Source organism: Volvox carteri, assembly GCF_000143455.1.
Source record: "Volvox carteri f. nagariensis unplaced genomic scaffold VOLCAscaffold_1, whole genome shotgun sequence".
Classification (NCBI taxonomy): domain Eukaryota; kingdom Viridiplantae; phylum Chlorophyta; class Chlorophyceae; order Chlamydomonadales; family Volvocaceae; genus Volvox; species Volvox carteri.
In genome coordinates, this window is record NW_003307545.1 from 151918 (window position 1) to 176404 (window position 24487).

Consider the following 24487-nt stretch of genomic DNA (forward strand, 5'->3'; position numbering starts at 1 on the left):
ACCCTGTTTTCACGTACCGATGATCGCGCATTATGTAAGCCTTATGCACGCCCGTGCAAACCATCCAAGACGACTGCTGCTAGTTATTCCGAAGGTATACAGTTTCATTCAATGATCTGTCTCCTGAACGCTTGCGTCGACTCTTGCAGTAGTCGTTACACAGAAACAGGACAGCTCCGAGACCATGCGACCCTAGGGACAGAGCAAGGCGTTATCCGTATTGGGTGCTGACATTAATTTGAAGTATTTTAGTAAGGACTGGTATCTATCTCTAAATTCTGGAAGGTAGCTTCAACTCGGTGATTGTTATCGGTGTTGGGTCGAGAATCTAATTACCATTTTCCTGTTGACAGCGTGTGTTAATTATTTTGCTACGGCAGCCCTAAACTGATAAGAGTATTTAATGCTTTAGCATGTTTGGGCCGGTTAAGCGCCTTACCCGAAGGCGTGGCACATACTTTGCCGCAGCTGCCGCCACCGCGGCAGCATTATCTTTGGCTACGAGCGAGCGTAGCGCCGAGGCGGAAGGCACTGCAGAACGGACGGCATGGCGCGGCGTCCACGGCACCGCTGCATGTGCCGGGCATACGCACCTTTCGGCGGCTCTGCCGACCGAGAAATTGAGCTGTAAGATGCACTCCATGCCGCCGCGAACCCCCCTGGTGTTGGTTTGCTGCGGAAGCTTTAACCCCCCTACTATCATGCATATGCGGATGGTGGACCTGGCTGGCGATGAGCTGATGCGAGTAAGAAAGCTTAGCCAGTGTTGTGAGGGCCAGAAGTCAGGGCCAAGAAGGCTAGTTGCTCAGAAGTTAGGCGGGTGAAGTCCAGATCAACCTGCAGCCGTTCCCGCGTGCTGTCCGTTGAGATGCATGGACCTTCGGGATAGGGGCGATCCGGCAACCCCACGGTTGGCCCAGGGCTTAGCCGAATCGGCTGTCTTGCCAGCCATCCTGCTCCGGAAACCTGCAACAATGTATACCTGCAACGATCGAAGTTTTAAAAGGGTAAGCCATGGTGCGCCAGTCCTCATCACGTCAGCCCTCTTGCCCGCTTGGCTCTCCCAATGCAGCGCGGCTACGACGTCTGGGCCGCATACTTGTCACCGGTCGCTGATGCGTACGGCAAGGCGGGCCTAGCGCCCGCCGCAGATCGCGTTGCGATGTGCCGCCTGGCAGCAGAAGCCGAATCAGCCAGCGGCCAGGTGTACGATAGCGCAGCTTTGGGTCCGCATGCTCACGCTCACGCCACGCGGCATCATACGATGAACCTTACAATGGTCTACGACTGGGAAGCACGCCAGCCCGGTTACACGCGGACCCTTGCTGTGCTGCGGCGCGTGGAGTCTGAGTTGCGAGGCTGGGCAACTGGGTGCATCCAGGAGGCAATGGCCGAGCAGGATGCTGCTACCTCCAGAGCACATACAGCTACAGAGAGCGCCAGGGTACAGGAGGTCGTGTTGGGCTTCAGCTTACAGAACACGTCCAGCCACGCGGCATCAGCACGGCCGCAGCCATCGACGGCGGCCGACGGACAGCAGCAATTCCAAGCCCGGGATCCGCCAGCGGAGCAGCCAACCTCACAGCCGCACCTGCCGCCGGTGCGAGCAATGCTGCTGTGCGGTGGCGACGTCCTGGCATCCATGGCCGTGCCGGGAGTCTGGCGCGATCCGGACGTCATTCTTCGGGAGCATGGCGTGGTGTGCGTGGCGCGCGAAGGCACGGATTTGGAAAAACTTCTCAGCCAACCGGGAAACGTATTGCACGACTATCGGGAACGTATTCTGGTTGTATACGACAGGGTGGGCAACTCAATTAGCTCGTCTAAAGTGCGTGAGGAGCTGGCCGCCGGTCGACCAGTTCGCTACCTAGTTCCGCAGAGCGTGTTGTCTTACATTTACGAGAAGGGATTGTACGGCACTGGCAAGAACGTGGACAACTAGCAGGCAACATGAGTAATTTGTTTGATTTTGTCGCTTTAGCTTTCTTCCAACTCTGTTTCAGGTCTCTGTTTCGTAGACTGAGCACTGCATGAGAATGTGCGGACAACGTACGCGAGATATGGTAGACCAGCCTTATCTTATCTACTTACAGGTAGCCGACCGGCCGACCTAGATACGTCGAAACCGATCTCAACCTCCAGGCGAGGAAAACTCAATGAAAAAGCGTCCCTCGGCCAATACCGCACAGTCAAAGGCCGTAAGGAAACTAGTCCCACTAAAAAACGTCAAGCACCAGCAGTACATCTTTCGACTGTTTTCAAAACCGAAACACTCCAATGTCTCCAATACGGAACAAGCACATATGCCATTATCGCCTGCCATGTCAAAGCAGTTACCCCTGCATGCCCATATATTGAGGTCAGCATACAGGAGGTGTCGAGCTTGCTCAGCGCCTGGGTAGTGCTGGGACCCCCTGCTATTGCGGCCTCCGCTCCAAACTGTCAGGTCAATAATAACCACCGGCGGTTGAAGTCACGCAGAGGCTGTGTGAGGGGTCCTAGATAAATAACCTCTTATTACGCTGCTTGTTCATTGTAGGCCAACACACGGACATGACAGCACACGGTATCCGTGTTGTTATCCGGACGCAGCGGAACGCAATGAACGCCCAATTCGTCCACCATGCCCTCATACATCCTATGATGGCGTCAGCAGTTCGCTGGCTTTACGCAGCCCCCGGCAGGTCTCAGTGCTAAAATACATAACCGAGAAGTTCGAAGATCAACAAAAAAACAAACCGTGCTGTTGTCGCTGCTCATCTCAAGACGGGTCTCAGCGATCGCCTAGGCTCTCGGTACTGCTCACATGCACTTGCTTATAAGCTCTCTTATGCCTGCAGGAACAGCTCCGTGCACTGCTTGCGCGTGTCATCAGGGCTGGTGACGGTGTGCCCAACTGTGCGGTCGCTGGTGAAGATCTCGAAATCATTGCCGCCCTGCATTTGCGGCGTGAGCCATGTTACCAGGCCGACCGTCTCGAGTAATGTTCTACGTGCCGTCCAATATGCCATGTGACATCAGCAGTGCAGTCAGTATTCGCCTCGATCACCACACACTCCTATGAAAAGCTGCAATCGGCTCGCCTTTCCTAGCCAGCTCAAGACTAGCTTTTCAAGGGAGTTCTAAGACTTTCGAACATCGCAGTCCTTCATCGTTGCCACTTATGGCCACATGTGCGGAATGGTTTCCCCGTCAACGCAGATACCATGCACACGACACACGAATCCAACCCACCGGATATGTCTTGTCACCAAAGAAGTGAATCTCATCAAAGTCTTGGAGAAATTGCAGGCAGTAGGTCTTGTCCCAGCCCTGGAAAGTGTGACCCAAATACGGAGCATCATAATTGGCCCCAACAGCATCGCCGTCCACAGCAGACAGAATATAGCACAATTTCGCAAACGAGCTAGGTAGCTCTGCAGGGGACCACTGAAGGCTCCGGGCATATCTCCGCTTTCCCCCGAATAAGGGCTCTTCACGCTACTACGCTGCTACGCAAGGTGCCCCGGCCATCATCATGCAACGGAAGGTTTTTATGGGACGAGGCCCGACACACCCACCTGGGGAAACACGTCGAAGCTAATCTGGCCGCCAACGCTGTATGTTAAGTTCAAGTGTGCGAACTTCTCCCTGAGCGTCGCCACGAAGGCCTTCCTGCAGTATCAAAAGTGCACCAAGTGCTTAGATGTCCATTCCACAATGCACACGGCGCACTCGCTCTTCAGTAGCGGAATCGGTGTAAGATGCACGGGTGAAACGGAATCCGAGAGTCAACACCCTCGTTAAAGGAAGTCGCTCACGTACCTGACACCTGCCGTCTCATCAAACTTCTCGAACTCGTCGCGCTCCTGCTGGCTGCAGTTGCGGCCAATGGGTGACACGTTCAGCATACCATTACGGAACTCGATGAACGTTCCACGCTTGATGGGAATATCCAGATCGGCGATGTAGTGAAGGCAGAAGTTAATTAGCTCCTGCGCAAGACAAGGCCAAGTTACTTGGAAGTTGGTACTGCTAGGTTTTGCAGGGTCATCTGCAGCTGTGATTGCATGCACTTTCTAGCAGCCATTCCCCACCTGACCCGCCCAGCCACCCTGGCTCTACGATAACCAATCCCACACTCGCACCTTTAGCTTATCCTCGCCCAAGAAGGTCTTCAGGCTCTGCACAGCTACCTGCTGGCCATCCTTGTAAGCGACGAGGCCGTTCTCGGCGAAGACGTAATCATACGAAGTCAATACTGTTTAAAACGGAAGCGCATGGTTTTTCAATTGGGTCAAGTTCGTCCAGGTGCATAATAAGCTCTTGGCGCAGGAGCCAAAGCGCACGCGGACTAAGCGAGGTACCAGGGGTCGAGGGGCAACACAAGCACGTGTTACGGTTTTGGGATGCGCACTTGTGGCAATCAAGCGAAACTCACATCCATCGCCAAGCTGCTCCGCAATCTTGTGCAGATCAGAACCCCCGACGATGCCGACCTTGACCCTCTGCTCGGCACAACAGTTGCTGGCGGTTGAAGTGCACCCTCTTCCTTGCACAGCGCTTAGGTGCAGGAGTAGCTTACCTTGCGAAGCTCCTGCATAAACTCCAGCATCTCTTTCGTTGCCGTCTACGCAACGACGAAAAGTCGCTACTTCAGCCAACGCGACGAAGAGATCCATTACAGCTACGGATTTCGCAGGGCTGCGTTATTACCTTCCGCGGCGCAGTCAGCGTGCCATCAACGTCAAACATAGCAATAACTTTCTTCTCGGCCATGGTGCGTGGTTGCAATGGAAACAAATAGATGACGACCAAAACCTTCTTGTAGCAAATGAATACTTAAAATGAATGAGGATTGCGTAACATATGCTTACAGATTTGCAAATGGGGAGCTTAAGTACAGGGTGAAATCCAAAATCCCTGTTGCATGACGGACCACGACTATCAGCCCACCATCGACGCTGCATCCTGAAAACCCAGCATCAGAATAGGTATTCAAACTCCACTCCTTTCATCGCCCTTCCAGTCCAAACTGTCACATCGCGCCAACCGTCGAACTTATTGAATCGGAAACTTCGAACTGCACACCCATACCAGTAAGCCCAGAGTCCCAATTAAAGCATTACAAACACTTTTCTGAAAACATCTCTCCTCAATCCAACAACCCAAGCAAGTGGAGGCCGATCTTCCCGGCCGTTGTTGACGCTCCCAGACAACCGTCAATAGACGTCGCTATTGAACGCGCCATTCACGCCGTCCTCGCTCCATCCCGAGCGTTGTCCATCATGGATCTGTCCCATGACCTCATCATAATCTTCATATTCTTCGTGCCACATGTTCGCGTGCAGTCCCAACATGTGCCCCTCCGCGCCCATCATTGTTGGCGCAGCGTATGCATCGTGGGGGTAGAGCGGGCCATGGCCGTCCATCCATGGCGAGTTCAAATGAAAACCGGGATCTGCAGCGAAATGTAGATTGCAGAGGCAGCGGTGCGCGAGGTTATGAAATGCAACAGCCCCGCAAACTGGACATCGTGCCGCCCTTAACTGTGCCTCCACCCTCATTCAATACGGTTCTTGCCTTGCACGCAGCTGCTCCTCGCAAGACCCCCTACTCAGATCCGATGCATCAGCAGTCGCGCGTGCTAATGGCGGACGTTATCCATACCCCAACCCCTTTGGAAAATCCATTGCAAGTCCCTGTTGCCTCTCCATTCGCCGGCAAACCCCCAACCCCCAAGACTTCAGCACCGATCCCCCCCTTCACACCACACGCACACCTCCCCCTTACGCACCTGCCGGCACCTCCTCGGGGTCGATCTCCGACTTGACGAGCGAAAGGGAAGGAAAGAAAACGCGGGCAAGAACTGGGATTAGCGATCGAAGCATGGTCAGCAATCCGTCAGATGAAGACACAATCTCATCGTTGAGCAGGCTGGCTTTCCAAGATCTGACAGCTAGCCGTGTAGGAACAGCCAACAGTGGGCCCTACACGACGGCGGCACCGGTCAAAACCTTGATTTAGACAACGCATGGTTCAGCACCACACGCATGAAGGCAACACATCGCATGGCACCCTGCTGTGCAATCCAAGCCAAGAATATCGGTACTGCAATGTCATATGACCAAAACCGCGTCCTGGTCCTGCCAGGCACGCAGGGCTTGAGCACCACAACCACCCCACGGTCCCACCCTGCGCATGGATGCGTGCTGCCGCCCTTCCCGAACTTCAGAAGGGCGACCGCGAGCGCAGCGAGCACGGCAACCCTATGCGTCCTGCAACTCCCTTCACGCTGCGCCTGGCTAGGACCTCCACCCGTGACCCAAAACGATCCAAGCACCTGTCGGGTCGTACCTGGCCAAGAATCAGGCCCGGCTGCAGGTCCCGCTCGCCTACAGGCGGCACCGGCGACGGCGGCCTTAGCTGCGCTTCAAGCTCCATTGCCGGCGTACCCGCCGCCGCCACTGCCGCCATGGCAGCCTCTGTGACGGCGGCGGCTTCCTGCTCGTCGTGAATTGCCGCCGTCGCCGCAGCCTCCGCGGCGCTGGTCTTGAAGTCTCGGCTGTCGGGCGCCATCCGTAGCAGTTTTAGAGCCGCCCGCACTCGCTCTGGGGATGGTCCCGCGGGACGCGCCAGCAGAGTAAGTTGGCCGTCCGCCGCTAGTACGGCCGCCGTTCGGGCCACGCCGTACGTTTGCGACGGCACATACTCAACCCGCATGACCATCACCGGGCGCCCGTCGGCGCCACCGCCACTGTTGCTCCCGCCGCCAGCGGCTGCAGTGACGCTATCGCCGTCAGTGAGACCATGTACGCCAATCGTCTGCGGCTGCTGGGAGCTACTGGCGTTGCGGCCGCCCGGCGGCTGCGTGGCCTGACATCCCTGCCTGGCCTGCTTCGGCACGGTACTCTGCATGGCTGTGCGCAGATCCTGTGCCTGCTCGTCCCAACCGCTAACGGTATCCGAGTCGATGAACTGGCGGTCAACGTCGCGTAGCGACCTAAGCCGGCGGCCGTTGTCGGTTGTGGCCATGGGCGATGGCGGCGGCAGCGGCGGCGGTTGTGACGGCCGCGAAGGTCGAGGAGCGTGTTTCGACGCCGTCGCTGAAGCCCGTGAGAGGGGCTCTGCTGGAGCAGCTTGCGGCGGTGTTGCTTGGGCGGTGGCGCTGCTCCTACCGTCGTTGGGAGCGTTCAACAAGTCGTCGGATCCCGATGATTTCCCAGCCGGGTCTGCAACCGGTACGGCAATGGCAGTAGTTCCTCCTGGCGTCGTATCCCGCGGCAGTAGCACGCACCCCGGTACTGGCGTCGGATGTTCCAGTTCGTCGTCAGGCACGTCTGGACTAGTGTTGTACAACGGGGCCTGCCGTACCCAGCTGGCAGTTTTCGTCGGGGTGACGGCAGCAGCAGCAGCTGCAGCAGCAGCTGCAGCTTCAACCGCCGGCTCCTGGAGCCCCTCATTTTCAGCGTCTTGCCGTACACGAGTACCCGCCTCCGCGGCGCCGCTGCTGACACGGTCAACCCCGCGAACCGCGCGGGCAGCAGCCGCTGCGGTAGGAAACAGTCGGTGCCGCCGTACGAGATCCTCCTCTGCCACGTCAGGACTGTTGTGGTAGAACGACGGCTGGTGAATGTGGGCCGCACGCGGCCCGTCGCGGACTCCGCCCTTCCGAGCCGATGATCGACGGCGGGCGCGGACGGCCCCCGCCGCGGTGGCGGCTGCGCTGCCATTACCTCGGCTTACCGCCACTTTATGCGCCCCAGGGCCGCTACTTCCAGAGTTGTCGGCGGCACCACCGCCGCCGCCGCTGCTTCTACCGCCGCCACCGCGCGACTCGGGTACTGGGATGTCCGGAAGCGGCGACGGCATCACGTTGGAGACGTCCGTGTAGTCACCTTCGAAGGACGTGGAGGCAACGGCGCTAGCGCCGCCGCTCTCCAGCAGGTCCAACACCTCCCGGTGCTGTCGAGGCCAAAGACATGGTGGATTCAAAAACGGAATAAAAAACGGGCGCAATAGCCCTACAGCACCATCTACCGTAATTCCACCGCCCGGAATCCGCCGCGCGCATTGTCCCCGAGCGGCCGATGTACAGCCGGTTTTGCGCCCGCTATGGAGCGCCCCTTCGGCTGCCGCCGCCGCCGCCGCCGCAGCAGCAGCACTGCATCAGGGCCCTCGCCTCGCCGCCAACCTTCCCAAATCACAGTTGGCAGCAAGCGTCCGTCACGTATATATGTTCATTTGTCTCCAATCTCTGTTCCCCACTCACTGCTACTCACTCTGTGCTCCACATTTCCTGGACGCCACCCCTCCTTCCCCCCGGCCCCGTCGCCCCCGGCCCCGTCTCTGCTGCCGCTGCGCCCCGCGTACATGCAGCCAGGATATTCATCCCTTGGACCCAACCCGGCCACCGCGGGCAACGTCACCCCGTCACTTCCGCTGCTCACCTCCAGCGCCTCCAGCGCCTCCAGCGGGCCGCCTCCTCCTCCCCCTCCCCCAGCTGGCGGCCCCAACGGGTCAGAAAGTGCGGACACATCCTCCGGGGGCAGATCCGCCGACTCCGCCAGGACAGCGCCCTCCAGACCAAAGGACATCTCCTCTGTAGCAGGAACAGGAAAACTCCCGGAGGATCGGGAGGCGAGTATTTCAGTTGTCACGAATGTACGGAAGTACGGAGGGACGGGTCGGGGACCCAGGTCACATCGAATCTGCGCTCTATGCTGCGAACAAATCAGTTGCATCACCACACCACAACAAACGCACGCCACGACATGCCAGGTGCGGACGTGGGGCGAAACAATAGGCACGGGCCATATGCGTGTGGTTCATAGTAGTCCGCAGTGCGGGGAAGTGCATGGCCGCATGGCTCCTGGCACGGCATTGCCGGACGCTGCTATTGCCCCTGATCCCCCTGATCCCTGGTGGTGACCATTATCATGATGTGATGACGTTGGTAATGATGAGGATGATGAGGATGGTGGTAATGGCGATGATGTAATGATAATGATGAGGAGGAGGAGGAGGAGGAGGAGGATGTTGGGCTGCGTAAACGCGCGCGTCCCCCCTTTATCTCCACGCTGTTTGGTATCCCCGCCTACCCAGCAGGTCCTCCACCTCCCCGTCGCTGGCCGCCATCGGGTCCTCCGAATGCGGCAACCCAAATGCACGGTACGTGTCCTGTGTGCATGCGCGGGGACGGTAAGGTACGGCAAGTACGAGGAGGAAGTACAGCAGACGGCGGGCGGCCGGAGAATCGGGGATGGTGGCGGGACGGGTAATGCGCACGCAAGGGGAACAAGTAGGGGGTTACCACAGCAGTGGGTGCAATAACCAATAACTAATAGCCCGCAACTCCCCGCGTCTTCCCCTTCGCTTCTCCAGGTGCAAGCCCCAGGTGCACTTCATTGTTCAAGTCCAGGACATGACAAGTCCTGGAGGCCCGTGTCTCCTGCAGACACGGGCCCATGGAAGCCTTGGAGCGCAACATCCCCCCCTCATGGCCCCATTACCGCCGTCTCCAGTTCCTAAGCCCACCCTCCTCACTCCTCTACCTGCAGCTCGGGGGCCGCAGCCAGGAGGTCCTCCCGGAGGTCCTCTGCGGTAGCGACCTTGCGAGCCCGGGCCTCAGTCGCAAGCAGGGAGGAGGTGGGGCCCCGGCGACGACGGCGACCACGAGCACCTGCTGTGCGCATTGCAATGTGTGTGCGGAAGGCGCCGTTGGGGAGACGTGCTGGGGAAGAGGAGAGAGCGGGGTTGACACTGGGAAACCGTTCCCTGAGGCGGAGGCGACTGAAGGTGCGGATGTGTGTGTCTTGTGGTGGGAATCGTATGCAAGAGCAGCAAAGGGTCAGCTTGTGTGTGGGGGGTTTCAGCTGACTGGGGCGTGGGGACGGTGGGCGCGTGGGGATGTGTAAAAGTATGCACACTGCACACGCGCACAATGCGCAGTGAAGCGAGGAAGTGCGTGGAGGTTGGGAAGAAATCATAACGTGTGTGCGTGAGGTAGAGACAGACAGACAGACAGACGGACAGACAGACAGACAGACAGACAGACAGACAGACAGTCAGACAGACACAGACAGACACAGACAGACAGATAGACAGACACCCTTCCTGTGAGAGGTCGCTATCATTCTCGCCCAAAGGTTAACGCAGGGTTGGGGTCCTCAGCGTGTTAAGGCGCTGGTTGGTTGGGGTCGATTTACGACTGGCCGGCGCAAGCGACCACCCCCTCCCCGCTCTTATCCTTCATCCACGTGTCCGCAGGTCAGCTGCAAACGTGAGCACATGCAACGCCGCACGCATGTTCCGTTTCCAGGATCCAGGGCCCCACCATGATCCTCTCGGATTGCTCGTCCCACATCGTCGTACGCTGGATCCACGGCCGGCAAGCTGGTGGTGAATCCGCCCGTATCTGGATCCACACTCTCCAACGCCAAACCGCTGTGAGGTCCCGCGCCGCGACTGGGAGGCCCCGCGGCCTCCCCCTCGTCACCGCGCGACGCGGGGGGGTCAAGGCTACCGGCGGCGCCGTACGGTACGGTAGCCTCTGCGGCCAGGTCCTCTACCAGGATGTTGGGGTGCACAGCGATTGCCTGAACAGGAGACACAGGCCCATCCACACACGGCCCGTTGGCACTGCGAGTCGAAATACCCTAACGTCGTCACATTCCAAGAGACTACAATACGCAGAAAAGAGATCTTCAACAAAAAACTGCAACGGCTCTTGTTGTCACCCGCCTCCTGATCATGACCCTCAACCGACGAAACATCATCGTTCACAGGACGCCATCGACACTATTGCCCTTCTACCTCCATCCATTTGTCCACACGGAAGGCAGGACCGCCCGCCGTGTCATTTTTCTTTGCTGTAACACGCTGTACAGCCAAACTCACCCGCTGCTCTGCCTCCAAAAACATCGCCTCTCGGAGCGCGTGTGCCTGACGCCGAATCTCCTCATCCAGGTCGGCGTAAGCCTCCGCCTCTTCCCCGCTGCCCACGCCGGCGGGTTCAGCAGCGGAGCGGCCATTGCCGCCTCGGCCATGGGCCGCCGCTGGTTCCTCCCGCTCGGCCCGCCGCGTCGCCACGGCTGCGGTATTATGGTGATTCTGGTGTCGCTGCCGGGTAGAAGGTATGAAAGGTACGGCATTGCCGTATGGTTCCTGTGTGGAAGCGGCACCATGAGCTCCAATTTCGCTGGATGTCGGTGGTGCGTCGGACGTCTGCTCCGGCGGCGATGGCGGCAGCGGTACATCCCCGGCCGGGCTCCCGGGGCTGCTACCCTCCCTGAAGCACCTGGCAAGGACTGCAAGCCCCCGCGAGGTGGAACCTCTGGTTGGGCCCGACTGCCGCGAAGGCGATTCACGTGGGAAACGGCAGCCGGCGCCAGTGAACGACCCGTGGGTCACCCAGCGCGATGTTGTGGTGGCGCTCCTCCTCATGGCCGCACCGGGGGTTGTAACTGGTTCCCCCCTCAGGGCCGAGGTGCCGGGGCTAGACAAGGACGAGCGTCCCACGGGCGGCGGTTTGCGCGACTGCAGAGCCGTGGAGGTGTACGGCAGCGGCTGCGGCGGGGCGGCGGCGGGTGCTGTGGATGAGATAGCGATGCCTTGACTATGAGGAGCCATCCTTAATGAGGAGGCCTTGTATTGCCTGAATTACTGGTCAGGGGACGACTGCAGGTGGCCTGCGGCGGGCCAGAAGTGGGGAACACAGTTGACCGTTGATCATGTAGTGAATCCATTTTAATGGAGTCAACAAGCAGTTGGATCGACAAGGCTGTAACTCCCAAGGGTAGCGCTGGCTGTTAACTACCGTTAGATGCCTGGCACGTGGCATATCTAAATGGCGCCTGATCACGCGATGATTAGCATCAGTTGAAGAGCCATATTAATTAAAATAGAAGGACATTCGGTTTGTGAAAACTCCGCTGGGCGTGGAGTCGCGGTTTATGTCGTGCACAAGGCCATGCAACTCGTCAGAGGGCACAGCCGCCACGAGGTCTCAATCAGGTCCTGAAAGATCACGGATATATCCTAGTTACAACAGCTCAGCTGGCAGCATTAGACTTGTCTTCCGCCGCTCGCCAAAGCGCTGTCCAAGTCGCCGTGGGAAGCCTCTAGGGTTTAGGTGCTCAAGATTCCCCGATAGCCACCCCTCTTACTTCAGCCACACAGGCAGCAAAAGAATCCGATGATTCACCTCCCAAGACTGACTTAGAATCTACTTCGCAAATCCAAAGAGCGTGAGCATGGGAACCTTCAGCGATATGCTCCGCGCCAGTGTGCTCCACAGACAAGCACGCTAAGTCAGTAAAGGTATAAGTAAACTTTCTCAGTAAGGATTGCAAATTGCTGTAGGACTGAACCCAGAGATGTCAAAATTAAAGCCCTGAACTTCGATATGCCCCTGAACTACATAACATTACAGTCCCTCATACGATCGATTGCTAGCAAATCTAAGGTAACATATATCAGGTATGCAGCGGAAAGTTTATCCCGAACATGTGCGCGCACATGTCCTGTCGACGAAGGGTGACGAGTGACGGAAATGCAGTACTTGTAACGATTCCAAACAATTCTCCGATGTATAATCGCACAGCTATAACATATACGTGTTATAAAATTTACTATTCCGTGCCGCTCGAACTTCGGTGAAAGCCTAAAAAGTATTCCCGGAAGCACAGTTTGCCCTGGCGCAGGCTTCCTCGGCTCCGGTGTTACAATCAGTCAATTTTAAAGATATTTCGGTCGATTTGCAATAAGGAATTATATCTTTCTCTATACGCCTTGGGGAGTTAGCTTCACAAACCGAAGATGCTGGGGACGCAAAAGCCACTTCGGTACTCTCAAGCTCATCGCACGCAGCTTTGCGGTCACCTATGGCCATTCAAGGCTCGACATGGGGTTATCGTCAATTTCAAGGTATGACCGAGACGCGCAAGACATCCTATCAAATGTCGGAACCGTTTACTCCGTACCGTCATGAAAAAAGGATCTTGTTGAAAGAGGATCTTCGCAGGGCTGTCAACTATCCATAGGAAGCTTGTTCTGCATCTCTTTTATACACCAAGGTTTACTGCTTCCGTCCGTGACACGGCGTTATCCCTGATTGACCCGTGACTTCCCCCTCCGCCCTGCACGCCCTGTGGTAGCAATCGTCGTCCCCGCCCAAGAGTTCCATGCCACCCAGCGCCGAGTCCAAACCCTTGGAAGGATCATTTCAAAAGTCTGTAGAAGTCATGCTCAACCGGGTGCGTTTGTGCCTCTGGTCAAGATATCCGTGCGGCAGGCCACCCCGCCGTGCGCGGAATTCCCCATGTTTAGCAGGCATGCTCATACCCCCACTTAAACTCGCAGCATAGCCCTTCCCGCTACCGTAGCGATTCGCGACGTTTCCTAGGCAAGAACCAGCTCGACCTCAACGTTCTCACCTTTGTTATCCTCGATGACAACACCCCTGCATTCATTCCTGCTCCCCTGCTCCCCGGCGCATCCCTCGACTTCCCCCGGAAAGGCGGCTTCATCTTTGAAGCGCGGTACATGTACCTGTCTGAGCTGCAGGGGCGCCGGGGTCGTGGAGTGCGCCCATTGCAAGGTGTGCTCCCGGGAATGGACAGATGGATAGCGATGGAGGGGGCCGGGTGAGAGGGGACTGAGTAGGCTGGCAGGCGAAGGGCGATGGGCGCAGAAGGGGCCACCGGTTTCATCTGCGGTTTTCCGCTAGTGAACGAAAACCGTCGGGTACCTTTGCCGGCTATGAGTAGCGTATACTTCTGCTGCTGCTGCCTCCGCTGTTGCTGCCGACGTGTTTTTATTGATATCTTTTAATGCTGGTGTTGCTGCTGCTACGGTCGCCGCTGTGTGGTCGGGGTTATCTTTTTGCAGTACCTCTTGAGCAGTATCTCCCTCCTCATGTCACTTCCGCCCCTATTAAATTGTTTCCACGCCCCCCACGGTTTCACGGACGGCCCCCGCACTTGTGCGGAACTTGTGCGGAACTTATGACTTGTATCTGCTACAGGGCAATGGTCGCTTGAGCGTGCAGGCGGCAGAACGCGCCGAGTTGTTGCGCGGTGCTCTCCTGAAGTTGCGTACGGCACTGGGGCTTCCACCTCAGGAGGTGCCGTACGCCAGCAGCGGCTGGATGCGCACGAACAGGTGTGTGTGTGTGTGTCTGTCTATCCAGGACTAGAAGACGCGCGGGAAAGGGTCTGGTACTTTGCTTTTCATGGTGCTGCCCGAGGGAAGATCTGCATGTTACGGGCCGGGCAGAGGGAATCCCACGGCAGCTAACCCCACGTGCCTGGCGACACTTAGATGTCCTGGCCAGAAAATGTGGGCTCTTCTGGTGCCGCATCGTCTCGCTCCGGAACCTTATCTTTCTCCGACCGCCTCATGCGCTGCCGTCCTCCCCCTGGTGGTCCCGTGCGCACCCTGGTGAGCCACATGTGACGCCCCGGTCAAGGTGCCGCTCGCTGATGCCCTCCTGTCCTATGTATCTGTTCGCTCAACCCCTCTTCGGACAACCCCAGGTGTCCCCGCTGTCACGGAGTTGGCCGCCTGGCTTGTGAGCCCTGCACCGGGTCGGGACTGCGATTCCCGCACCAGCAGCGGTAGCAGCGGCAGCAGTAGCACCAGCAGCGGTAGCAGCAGCGGCAGCGGTAGCAGCAGCAGCGGTAGCAGCGGCAGCAGTAGCACCAGCAGCTGCAGGGCCGGAACACACCGCACTGAGGCCTCTCTGCTAACCTGCAGGGAGAGCCTGGTTTAGGGTGGTGGTGGCGGTGGCGGGGCTTGCGGACGGATTGGGTGAGGTGAGTGAACGAACGCCGTGTAGGTGTGTACACGTAATGGATCTCCACATGCCCACTTTTGTCGGGGTGTGCGGGGTTTCGGGTTTCGGGTTTCCAGCATTGCCTGGTACGTCCATTTCTGCTGTTTGCCCCGAGTCTGGTTTTGCTACGTTGGCGTTCGCTGTGTGTGTGTGTGTGTGGCTGTATGTATGTATGCATGCCTGCATGTATGTATGGCTGTGCATGTGGCAGCCGCATGACTGGGATGGCCGTGAAGGGGACGGGATATGGAAGAGGGGTGGTAAGAGTTGCAAGGAGGCTTCGGTGGTGCACAGTGGCCACGGCGGGTGTAAGCGGGTAAAGGATCGGCGACTGACAGTGAACTGACAGAACATATGACGGATTGTTTCGTCGTCCTCCTAAGAGAAGAAAAGCTCAAAACAATTGATGCAAACTTGTGGTGATGTTCCTGCGGGTTGCAACATACAACGGAGCAAGGTATGGCTGTGGTGAATAAGGCGGCACACAGCCGGTGCCGGGTAACGCATCACCCTACATGGCCCTAGGTTGTCGAGAGATACGCTTGGCGGATGCTTTCGTTACGTCGAATGGAGTGAAAGACGACTAGACGGTGCAGAGAATAAGATGGCCAATTTTAATTTATTACGATTGCATTATGCGGAAAGGAATGGCCTGTAAAGCTGGTGCCGTACCGTGTTTGCAAACTTTACCGTTACGACGGTTGTCGTGTTAGCTTTTATGTTTGTGATATTGGCTAGATAGGCCGTACGGTTGTTCGTTCGACATGGGATGCTCATAAACGATGATGTTTTGCTTTATAATATCTGCGGTGGACTTCCACTATCTCTCTCTAGGGGGGCTCTCTAGCTTCAATCCCAAGGCAACTGGCGCTCAGGGATGATCGAGAGTTCAGCTCGAGAGTGTGCACCTGTGCTTGAATATTGGCCGACCCGCTACTCAAGCGAAGGCTCTGATCTGAGGATTTGTACTGAGCACGTTGCCAGCTGGTGTTGCTGCGCCAGAGCCTGTTGCTGTGACGGTGGTTGCTGCTGCTGTAGCTTGCGAGCTACCGCTGACCTAGCTGCCTGTGTACAGGAGGGATACAGGACCGAGGCTGTACGTCAGCTTAGGAGCAATCCTTATAAGTGAACGAGAGAGTAATGGCTAGATAGCTTGTCGTGAAGACTAGCACAGTTGCGTCCTCGGGGAGGATGAGGGCGATGCAAGGCCAAATTAACAGCTACGAAGACTATCTCCTGCGGGAATATAACTGGACAGCTTCCTGATGTACCTTCCAGCGCTGTGGACGCGATGCCTGCATGAGAAATTGCCAGCCTGTACAGCTGTGGCCCTCCCAGAACGGCCACCTGGCCAGGCTTTCTGTGTTCGGTGTGGTCACACGCGGACGCCGGCATATTGATACTTGCAACCTTTGCTGAAATCGCTGGACGTACATGTGAGCGCTGTCGACTCCAGCTGGAAGAAAGCCAGGGAAACTACCAGGAAAGACGTGTATATCAGCATGCCATACATGTATCACCGTTTTGAGCAAAAGATAAGCCTCAGGACAATGGCCCGAGATCCTTCACTGATGAAATGTTTGCATTTTATCAGTGACCATGAACACGCGGCGGCAGAGCACCAAGGGCACGACGGCGCGAAACTAAAGCCTTCTCACTTAATTCGTCTGCGTACAATTGCAGCTGATGTGTATTTATAGCTGCGGAGAAGGCATTGTCTTCCATCCGTGAGTCCACAGTGCACCGCCGGTAAGTACATCCGGCGCAGGCGCGCACAGCAAGCGCACTCCCCAATACACAGTTCCCAACCGCTTTCCCTGAACCACCCTCTACTCGTAAAGCTGTCTCCTGCCTATCCTCCTTTTCGGGTGCAAGATGTGCACCCCGCCTATCGTTGGCCTAACACTCTCCCGATCTGCCCACCGACCAGCCAGCCTGCGTACATCCTGCGTGTGACCAACACACGACTTGACGTATGCGTGTGACCAACACACGACTTGACGTATGCGTGTGCGCATGCCACGCCTTCCCCTACGTTCTCCAACCTTGCCACTCGTTTCACCCGTCTCATAGCCACTGCGGACTGGCTAGGTTGACGCCAGCATCACCCCACGTGATAAGGTCCGCCATGTTCACCCGAGACGCACACAAAAGCAGGACATGCACCAACCAATCCGGAAGCCCAGCTGTGACGCCGCCGCAGCTAGGTAGCGCTGCAGAGGAGCTGCAACGCAGGAAACACTGCTGCCCAGTCGCCGAGACACGCGGTCGTTGTTCTACTGTCCGGTCATCTGATTCCCGGCTGTCAACTGGGTCGACTACCCACAACCTGTCCATGTCAATGGACAAGCGACAAGACCTCATCTCCTAACTCACGAGTGCCCCTCATGCACACCTTACATGCTGCACAGTCACATGCCAGAAGAGCAACATGCCAGTACCTTCCGAATCCTATTTTTCACACCGCCGTCAGTGCCGGGTTGAGGCGCGAGAGCCCCAGCCTGGCAACAGCTAAAGACTATGACACCTCGCTTCGCATTCGTATGCTTATTGCCCCGAGCCTCGATGTGGTCCCAATTTCAGCCACCCCGCCGCCGGTTCCGCGGGCCCTCTGCTCTGTCACTTGGGCGTCTGTGGAGACGCCAACTGCACCTGATTAAGAGGGTTCTCCGGGGCCTTCTGCCAGGACTTCCAAAGCATGTCCTTGTACTGCGTGGACAAACACATGGCAACGGGGTCGGTGGGAGGTAGGGCGGTCAGGGTCTCATGATGGTAACACGCGAAGGAGGAGTCGGACCGCTACACAACACAACTGCCCAGAGCTGCCCTGCTCGGCCGCTTCCTCCCCCAATGCCAACAGTTCATCATCCACACAGGCAATTGCCTTGTAGTGCGGCAAGGTAGGTGTTGCATTGCCAAACATGGCAAGCCTGTTCTTTAGCCCCAACCCCATCAGGTATGGGGACAGAGATGGAAGTCACGACATAACAACTTCGAGAACGCGATATCAACAGTTGCTGCGAGGGGCCTCCACGATGCACAGACGCCCGAGGCCAGACTGCCACGCTTGGCCACCGGCGCTTGCCTGCGAGTGCCCCATAATCCTCCCTGCCCCAGGCCCCCCAAAGGGCCCCCTTTCCCCTACCTGCGACATCTTGAGCCCGGGCTTATCCTGCTTAAGGATTGGCAGATTACGCTCCTCGTACGCCTTCCAGGCCGCCTTCATGCGCCTTCAGACACCATAAAATGCAGGACGCGCAAGGAACACGGTGCGAGGACCGGAGTGAGGATACCTGGGCCAGTGCGCCCTCACCCGTGTGTGCCCCGACCAGAAGCCTATTGCTCTATCACGGGAAGCTGCCACTGCTGCTGCTCCCAACAAGGTCGCTGGAAGCAACAGTTCACGGACTCCAAGATCTCCACATATTATGTATTTCCTCCTCACTGTTCTGTCCAAGGGAAGTCTGCTTCCGTTCCAAGCTTGGTCCCATACGTTGTGTAATAGCTATGTGTCACGACGTGTATCACGGGTTTGCCATCCTGTAGAGCTACAGGATCCTGTACCGCGGTTTGCCATCATGAACTCATCCTTCTCCATCCGCTCGCTCGTCTCTGTGCCTGACACAAACAGAAAATAACGACGTCCGGGTACCCCCCCCGCCTCTTCCCGCCCCCCCCCGCCCTTCCCATTCCGGGCCTTCCTACCAATTCCTACCTTCTAAGCAAAGCACTCCCGTTTTCCCCAACTCCGCAGTGTCATCTCCCTCATGTCGCCCATGGCCGGGCTCCTCACCCGTCAAAGCCTCCAATGCCAAACCTTCCAAACCTCCACCCCAACCAGCGCACACCCCCACCCCAGACCCGGCTCTGCCCATTTGGGCTCCTATTGGCTCACTTTTCTGGATGCTTGTCCGCCTCCTCCTCCTTGACTGTGAGCACCTTGAGCGCGGCATCTACGCCGCGTGCGTCCACCGCCTCCACACCCCGGTTAAGGTTCTCCGTCTCAACCTGAAATAGGGAGGACAGACCAAACACCAAGAGCTGTAAACTGGAAGCAGGTGTGTACCGCCATCGCCGCCGCAGCAACTGGCTTTACTCTGGAGAAAGCGACCGCGCGCACGCACTAATGTAGACTCCACAGCAACAAACAAACAGGTCACGGAAATCATTATCACAAGGTGCCGCCCGCGCCCGCGGCTGCCCTTTGAGAACCCAATTCACTTCCCAAATGGCGTCTGCAAAAGCTCCGCCGCATAAGCTTCAAATTTCCTTTCCCTCGTCTCCTTACCTGGCGAGCATATTGCTCCGCACTCATCTCCCTCCTCGCCGCCAGATCCCGCTCCGCCTGCATCTCCTCCTTTAGACGGTCCTCAAACTCGCGCTGCTGGTGCAGCTGAAAGTGGGTCACCTGGCGTGGTAGTGGCCCAACATGCAAGGCAGGCGGGGAGGGAGTTAGCGGTTAGCCGTTACCAAGCAACCGATACTTCTTAGAGCCAGTTCAGCAGCGGCAGAAGGAATCAAGGTAATTTCAAGTTGCTTACAAACCCCGCCTGCTAAGTAGTGCATACGTACATACGTACGCAAATAGTACATACATGCGTGTGCCAGGTGACTCAGCGCATACGCACATATCCCTCAGAAGCCTCACTTTACTCGAGCCCTGCTCCCGAGCTTTCCTGCTTTGCCGTTGGGAATGACACACGCACCTTTTGCGATCCAGCCTTCTCTGCCTTTGCTTTGGCTTTGCTCAATTCCTCAAGCTCCGCATCCGCTAACCGCTTGGCCTCCGCCTTCTTGGCGACCTGCTCAGCACGCTTCTTCTCCTCCTCCTCGCGCTTCTTGGCCGCTTTGGACTTGTCGTTCTCCCCATGGGCCGCCCAGTAGGCGTCCTGAAAGGAGGGACCAGGAACGGTAAGGAATCACCCTGGTGTGCTGACGGTGATGTTAATGGTAGAAAACAGAGGTAAGCTTGGAAATGGACGGAAGCTGAGCCGGAAGGCTGTGTGGGCCGGCTGAAACGCATGTGCGCCTTGGGCAGTGTGGCAACGTGGGTAAAAAACCCAGCGGTTTCCCAGGACTCTCCTGTAGTGTGCACGCTGTGCGTGCATGCCACAACGGGGAAGGACAGCTTCTGCCTCCGAAGAGAGGCTGATAGCGGAATTGGCGTCCCACTGCGCGGAGTGCGGAGGCCCAACTGGGAAGCGACGGCGCACCTGACGTTGCGCTGAAAACTACCAACCAACAGGCAGCATACCTCTGCGTCCTTCTGTGCCTTGGCCTTTGCTGCGACCTTCTTGCTCTCCTCTCTCTCAATCTTAGCCTCCTTGCGTTCCGCCTTGCCCATCTTGGAATCGATTCAAAGGCCCGCTACTGAACCTCAAAGTTCTCAATACAGTAATTTATGTTGCAATATTATAGTCAGAAATAGAGCATGAGATAGAGCATAGATGCCCGAGACGTGATGCCGTCTACCGGCGGCACACCGTGCACGTCGCCTCTCACGATGTCTAAAAAAGAAATTATATTGTAAATAACGCTACGGCTACGTAAATGATCGCATAAGCAAACCACGTGTAAAGACAAAGTTAGGGGGCTTGTAAAACATTTCTCGAAATTCCACGCCGTACGACGGCGCAACCCCGCACTACCGCCGGTAAGGCAACGAATACAGGCACCACCTAATTGCATTGAATATAGACTAAGCTGGATAAACTATTTTACCGGTAATTGTTCAGGATCTGTAGACGCCGCTCTAGTTTCTCACTTCCGTCTAACGCTCTAGAACCCCGAGCACCTTTTCAATACGGTATTTTCCTAGACCACCGCACAACGAAAGGTTAGGTTGGGCTACCAGTTTTCCCCCCTCCGTGCGCCGTCAGCGATGTCCGAGCAGGAGCAAAAGAAACGCAAGCATGGAGGCAGAGGTGGAGGGGGAGGCCGTGGAGGTGGCGGTCGTGGAGGGGGCGGCGAGGTTGGCGATAAGGGAAACAAAAAAGCCAGGTACTTCCAGGTGAGCCCAAGTCTCTCCGACAGCTGGGAGGCCTCTTCGCTTGCAACGCCTTCCGCTGCATTTCTATCCTATATTCCAAGTTGAACTTCAATAAAATAAATTATCTTCAAAAAAGTAGGACGATTCGGATGAACGGGACACGTCCAGGCAAGCCTGACGAGACGCGCTGCCCTTAATCACCCCCGTTTCACAGCAATCTAAGAGCGGCACGGGGCAGGCGGTGCCGCTGAGCAGCCAGGGCATCCTGGTGACCTGCGATGCGGGGCGAGAGGACCGAGCGGGCGACGAGGCCGCCGCTCTGATTGAAGAGGTAACCTCATACGTGGACTCTGCCCTTGCCGCTGTTAAGGGCCGGCGTCGCACACAAGCAAGGGCCTTCCTTGACCACAGCTTAGCGGAGCTAGCAGCACCGGAAGGCAGCAAGCAACTCTGCATTAGGAACTTGATAAATCCCGGCAGACGCAGCATCCGATCAAGAGAAAGGTGATGTCAAAACACCTCGAGACCCCCTAAGCCCCACATAGCCCTGAAATCTGTCCGCAGCTCCACACCCCTTACTGACGTGCCATGCTGCCCGCTTCCTCCTCCGCCTTGCCGTACACCTCCAGCACTACGACAAGCTGACAGACCCCAAGGCAACAGCGGAGGCGAAAGGAGACGCCGCCGCGGCTGTAGCCGGTGACAAGGAGGACGCCGGCAAGGGGGACGGAGCAGAGGCTACGGAGGACAAGGACGGCGCCAAGGACAAGGAGGGCGGGGGCGGTGGCGGTGGCAAGGATGTGGCCGCACTGCTGGCAGAGGAGGTCGCGCAGCTGAAGGACAAAAAGGCTGCCAGATTCCGGGTGCACCACACCGGGGTGAAGGGCTGCATCTTTGTGGTGTTTCCCTCCAATCCGCCGCCAGGTGAGCAATCCTGAAGGAGGGCAGGGGGGAAAGACGAACCACGAACGAATGAGTGTACAAGAAGCAGAACTGACCAGTAGGGGAGGGGGCATTTATAGGTATGAAAGCCACTGAACCAAAAGCCCAAGAAACAGCTGGGGATTCGGAGGAGGCGGAGGAGGAAGGACGAGGAAGTCTATCGCTATTATGTAGCTTTACTTTAGAACTATATGATTGTGCTGTTCAATATCGGGCGGGAGGTTGTGACACAACCTCAGTGCCTAGGGAGGTCTGGCCGAGCATCTTCCTGTCTTCCTGTGGCGATGACACCGCCGTAACAGTCAAGGTTTAGCTGGCTCCTGACTCCGATGCACCCGCTTGGAAATTGAGCTGCGGCGTAAGCGCTGAAGTGCGTTTTGGTGTATTCGCTGGCCTTGGTCTCCGAAACCACGTTTGACAGGCGCCCCGGGTCCTGTTGAGGTGGCCGAGTCCATTGCGCGGGAGGCAAAGGAGCGCAAGCAGGTGGGGCGGGGCAGCAGAGGGTGTCAAGTGGTGATTTGGGCGCATGGGTGGGGGAGTTCATGGTGCGGTCTTGCACGTATTTCCTTTTTGGGTTGACTCCCAGTTGATATGGGAGAAGTCCTTGCCAATGAGGTCTCGGAGCTTCTAAAGCCCAGGAGCCCGGTCCTCATGCTCGGCGCTCTGGCCCCAGATGGCGAACCGAATCCCACTCCACCCCGACCCCGCTTTAACCCAGCCCCAATCAACCGCACCCCACCTCACACCCCATTAGGTTCGCGGACGATTCATCGTCCGCTTCATGCCGGTCACCCACGCCTGTTTCGCCGGCCTTGATGAGATTCGTGCGGCAGCACCCAAGCTCCTGGCGCCGCACTTCCCCGAGGGTAGGCTGGGGCTGTTGTGCGGCTGAGCTGGGGCTGGAGCATCCTGACCTTAATCACCCCACCCGCTCAACATGCTGCTGTTGTTATTGTCTGTGCTGCTGCTGTTGCTATTGTTGTTGTTATTGTAGGTGAGGACGTCCCCCCCGTGGAGTTCTCTGTGGAGTACGAGCACCGCTCCTCGGAGGGCTTCGACCGGATGGAGGTCATCAACGCCTTCACCGCCGCCATCAAGACTCCCCCCCACAAGGTGAGCGAGGGGCTGCGGGTGGTCGCCCTCGGATGTTGATTGAAGGACCAGCGGAGGGGGAGGACGGGGTTGAGAGGTTGCCAGGTTTATGAAGGGGGAAGGGAGGGGAGCCAAGGATATGGCTGGCGGTCGAAAGCGTGCATGTGGACGTGCTGGCGGTGTTGGGATGGCTGGTTGACAAAAAGGTGGCTAAGGACACGTGGCCTCCCTGCCGCCCTTGCCCAGGTGAACCTGAAGAACCCTGCCAAGGTGGTGCTGGTGCAGCTGATCCGCAACGGCTGCGCCATGGCGGTGGTGCCGGGGTACCGGGAGCTGGCCAAGTTTAATGTGCGCAAGCTGGCGGAAGTAGAGGCGGCGTGAAGGAGGAATGAGTGTGTGACGACGCTTGCTACACGGAGGCGTACACGTTGTACCAAATAGGTACAGGCGTCACGTGCCGTTATTGCGTAGGTGGCTTTGGTAAGGTCATGCCTGGATCAGGCTGTTGCATTTCTGGGTCGGCGAGGGGGACGGATAAGAAAACCCACGGATAAGAAGAAGTGGCGCGTGGATCTGATTTGCTGGGGCGGCAGAAAATGGTAACGCTGTAGGAGTGGACACGGAAAGAGGTAACGGCATATTCTCTAGGGTTAGCTTGTCGTTCATGGCACATGGTAAACAGTACCCATTTGCCCTGACGAGGCGCCCGCAAAATCATGTGGCAAAAGGATTGGTTTTGGTTTTGAGGGACAAAAGCTGACTTCTCTGTGGTGAAGTGTGTCAGGACTAAGACACAGTGAAGTGTGTCAGGACCGTGGCCTGGGAAGAGCGAGTGCCAGTCCTGATGGCCATAATGATGCGCTCTTATGGTGGGCGAATCACTGTACAACATGGATGCACGTCGAATGGAAACCTCCGCAGCGAACTCCCCTCGCACTGAACACCATCACATAGGGGCTTGTGTGAGAGCGGCGGCACACACACAGAGACCTGCGGCTCTCGGCTGCTTAGGAGGGGGCACGCCCCTCTCCCGCCTGCGGGAGAGAGCGTAGGCGGTCTTTCCGTTAGGGCTGGGCAGCAGTCCCTGGCCAGTGTCAGGGCCGGTGAGATACTTGAGACGTACACACACACACACACACACACACACACACACACACACACACACACACACACCCCGGAAGGGTACAATGGAGCAAATGTACGATTTATCGTAGCAGTTTACCGTAGCGGAAAAAGCGAACGGCGAAAAAGTGAGCCAGTAATTCTAAGCCTGCGGAATTTTGGCATGCAGGATGTGGGGAAGGTAGTGCAGCAATTACGAAGGGTCATCAGGCTTGTTGGGCAGAAGTGCGCCTGTGACAGTCTGAGACCCAGCACTAGGCCTAGCTGGATGGAGCTTCAAGCGAGGTGGCGATTGTTGAGCTTGAGCTAGGACTGCCTTCAGATGTATGTACTCTTAAGGGATTGAGGAGGATCGACTTATCCACACGCCGTCAGACAGGTTCCGATGCAAAGCATTGCTTTAGCTGCCATAATTTCCCAAGATGGCATTAATGATATGAACGTTGTAGTTTGCAGCTCAAATTATCCGTGCTGCGCTCTGCACGACTACATTAGCTGCGCAACGAATCGGCGAAGAGGTACATATA

General features: G+C 57.1%; 6 protein-coding genes across 6 annotated transcripts; 3 read left to right on the forward strand and 3 right to left on the reverse strand.

Moving 5' to 3' along the window:
* Positions 1-413: 413 nt before the first annotated feature.
* On the forward strand, positions 414-1942 carry VOLCADRAFT_55034 (uncharacterized protein; the record flags this gene model as incomplete). The annotated part of the gene is made up of 3 exons (XM_002945570.1): positions 414-746; positions 1073-1339; positions 1586-1942. 3 exons carry the CDS (start codon positions 414-416, stop codon positions 1940-1942), a joined length of 957 nt encoding a protein of 318 aa, XP_002945616.1.
* Positions 1943-2076: 134 nt separating this feature from the next.
* On the reverse strand, positions 2077-4861 carry VOLCADRAFT_109528 (uncharacterized protein). Its single transcript, XM_002945935.1, has 9 exons — positions 4696-4861; positions 4565-4609; positions 4421-4487; positions 4128-4240; positions 3805-3974; positions 3561-3654; positions 3235-3312; positions 2856-2936; positions 2077-2752 (listed from the first exon to the last, which is right to left on the reverse strand). Exons 1-9 carry the CDS (start codon positions 4756-4758, stop codon positions 2723-2725), a joined length of 741 nt encoding a protein of 246 aa, XP_002945981.1. The 5' UTR covers positions 4759-4861; the 3' UTR covers positions 2077-2722.
* A 340-nt stretch (positions 4862-5201) lies between these two features.
* VOLCADRAFT_85772 (uncharacterized protein) lies at positions 5202-11610 on the reverse strand (the record flags this gene model as incomplete). Its single annotated transcript, XM_002945936.1, has 9 exons — positions 5202-5440; positions 5777-5969; positions 6337-7344; positions 7726-7944; positions 8430-8581; positions 9081-9159; positions 9534-9661; positions 10316-10577; positions 10879-11610. The coding sequence occupies 9 exons, from the start codon at positions 11608-11610 to the stop codon at positions 5202-5204; spliced, it is 3012 nt and encodes a 1003-aa protein (XP_002945982.1).
* A 1188-nt stretch (positions 11611-12798) lies between these two features.
* On the forward strand, positions 12799-15161 carry VOLCADRAFT_85773 (uncharacterized protein; the record flags this gene model as incomplete). The annotated part of the gene is made up of 7 exons (XM_002945571.1): positions 12799-12906; positions 13137-13235; positions 13342-13563; positions 14006-14142; positions 14517-14551; positions 14737-14795; positions 15027-15161. 7 exons carry the CDS (start codon positions 12799-12801, stop codon positions 15159-15161), a joined length of 795 nt encoding a protein of 264 aa, XP_002945617.1.
* Positions 15162-16307: 1146 nt separating this feature from the next.
* VOLCADRAFT_120131 (uncharacterized protein) lies at positions 16308-20366 on the reverse strand. The gene is made up of 6 exons (XM_002945937.1): positions 20070-20366; positions 19522-19704; positions 19104-19223; positions 18711-18823; positions 17961-18045; positions 16308-17524 (listed from the first exon to the last, which is right to left on the reverse strand). Exons 1-6 carry the CDS (start codon positions 20157-20159, stop codon positions 17435-17437), a joined length of 681 nt encoding a protein of 226 aa, XP_002945983.1. The 5' UTR covers positions 20160-20366; the 3' UTR covers positions 16308-17434.
* Positions 20367-20696: 330 nt separating this feature from the next.
* Positions 20697-23219, forward strand: VOLCADRAFT_85775 (uncharacterized protein; the record flags this gene model as incomplete). Its single annotated transcript, XM_002945572.1, has 7 exons — positions 20697-20825; positions 21019-21135; positions 21434-21728; positions 22168-22229; positions 22501-22612; positions 22741-22859; positions 23085-23219. 7 exons carry the CDS (start codon positions 20697-20699, stop codon positions 23217-23219), a joined length of 969 nt encoding a protein of 322 aa, XP_002945618.1.
* Positions 23220-24487: the final 1268 nt, after the last annotated feature.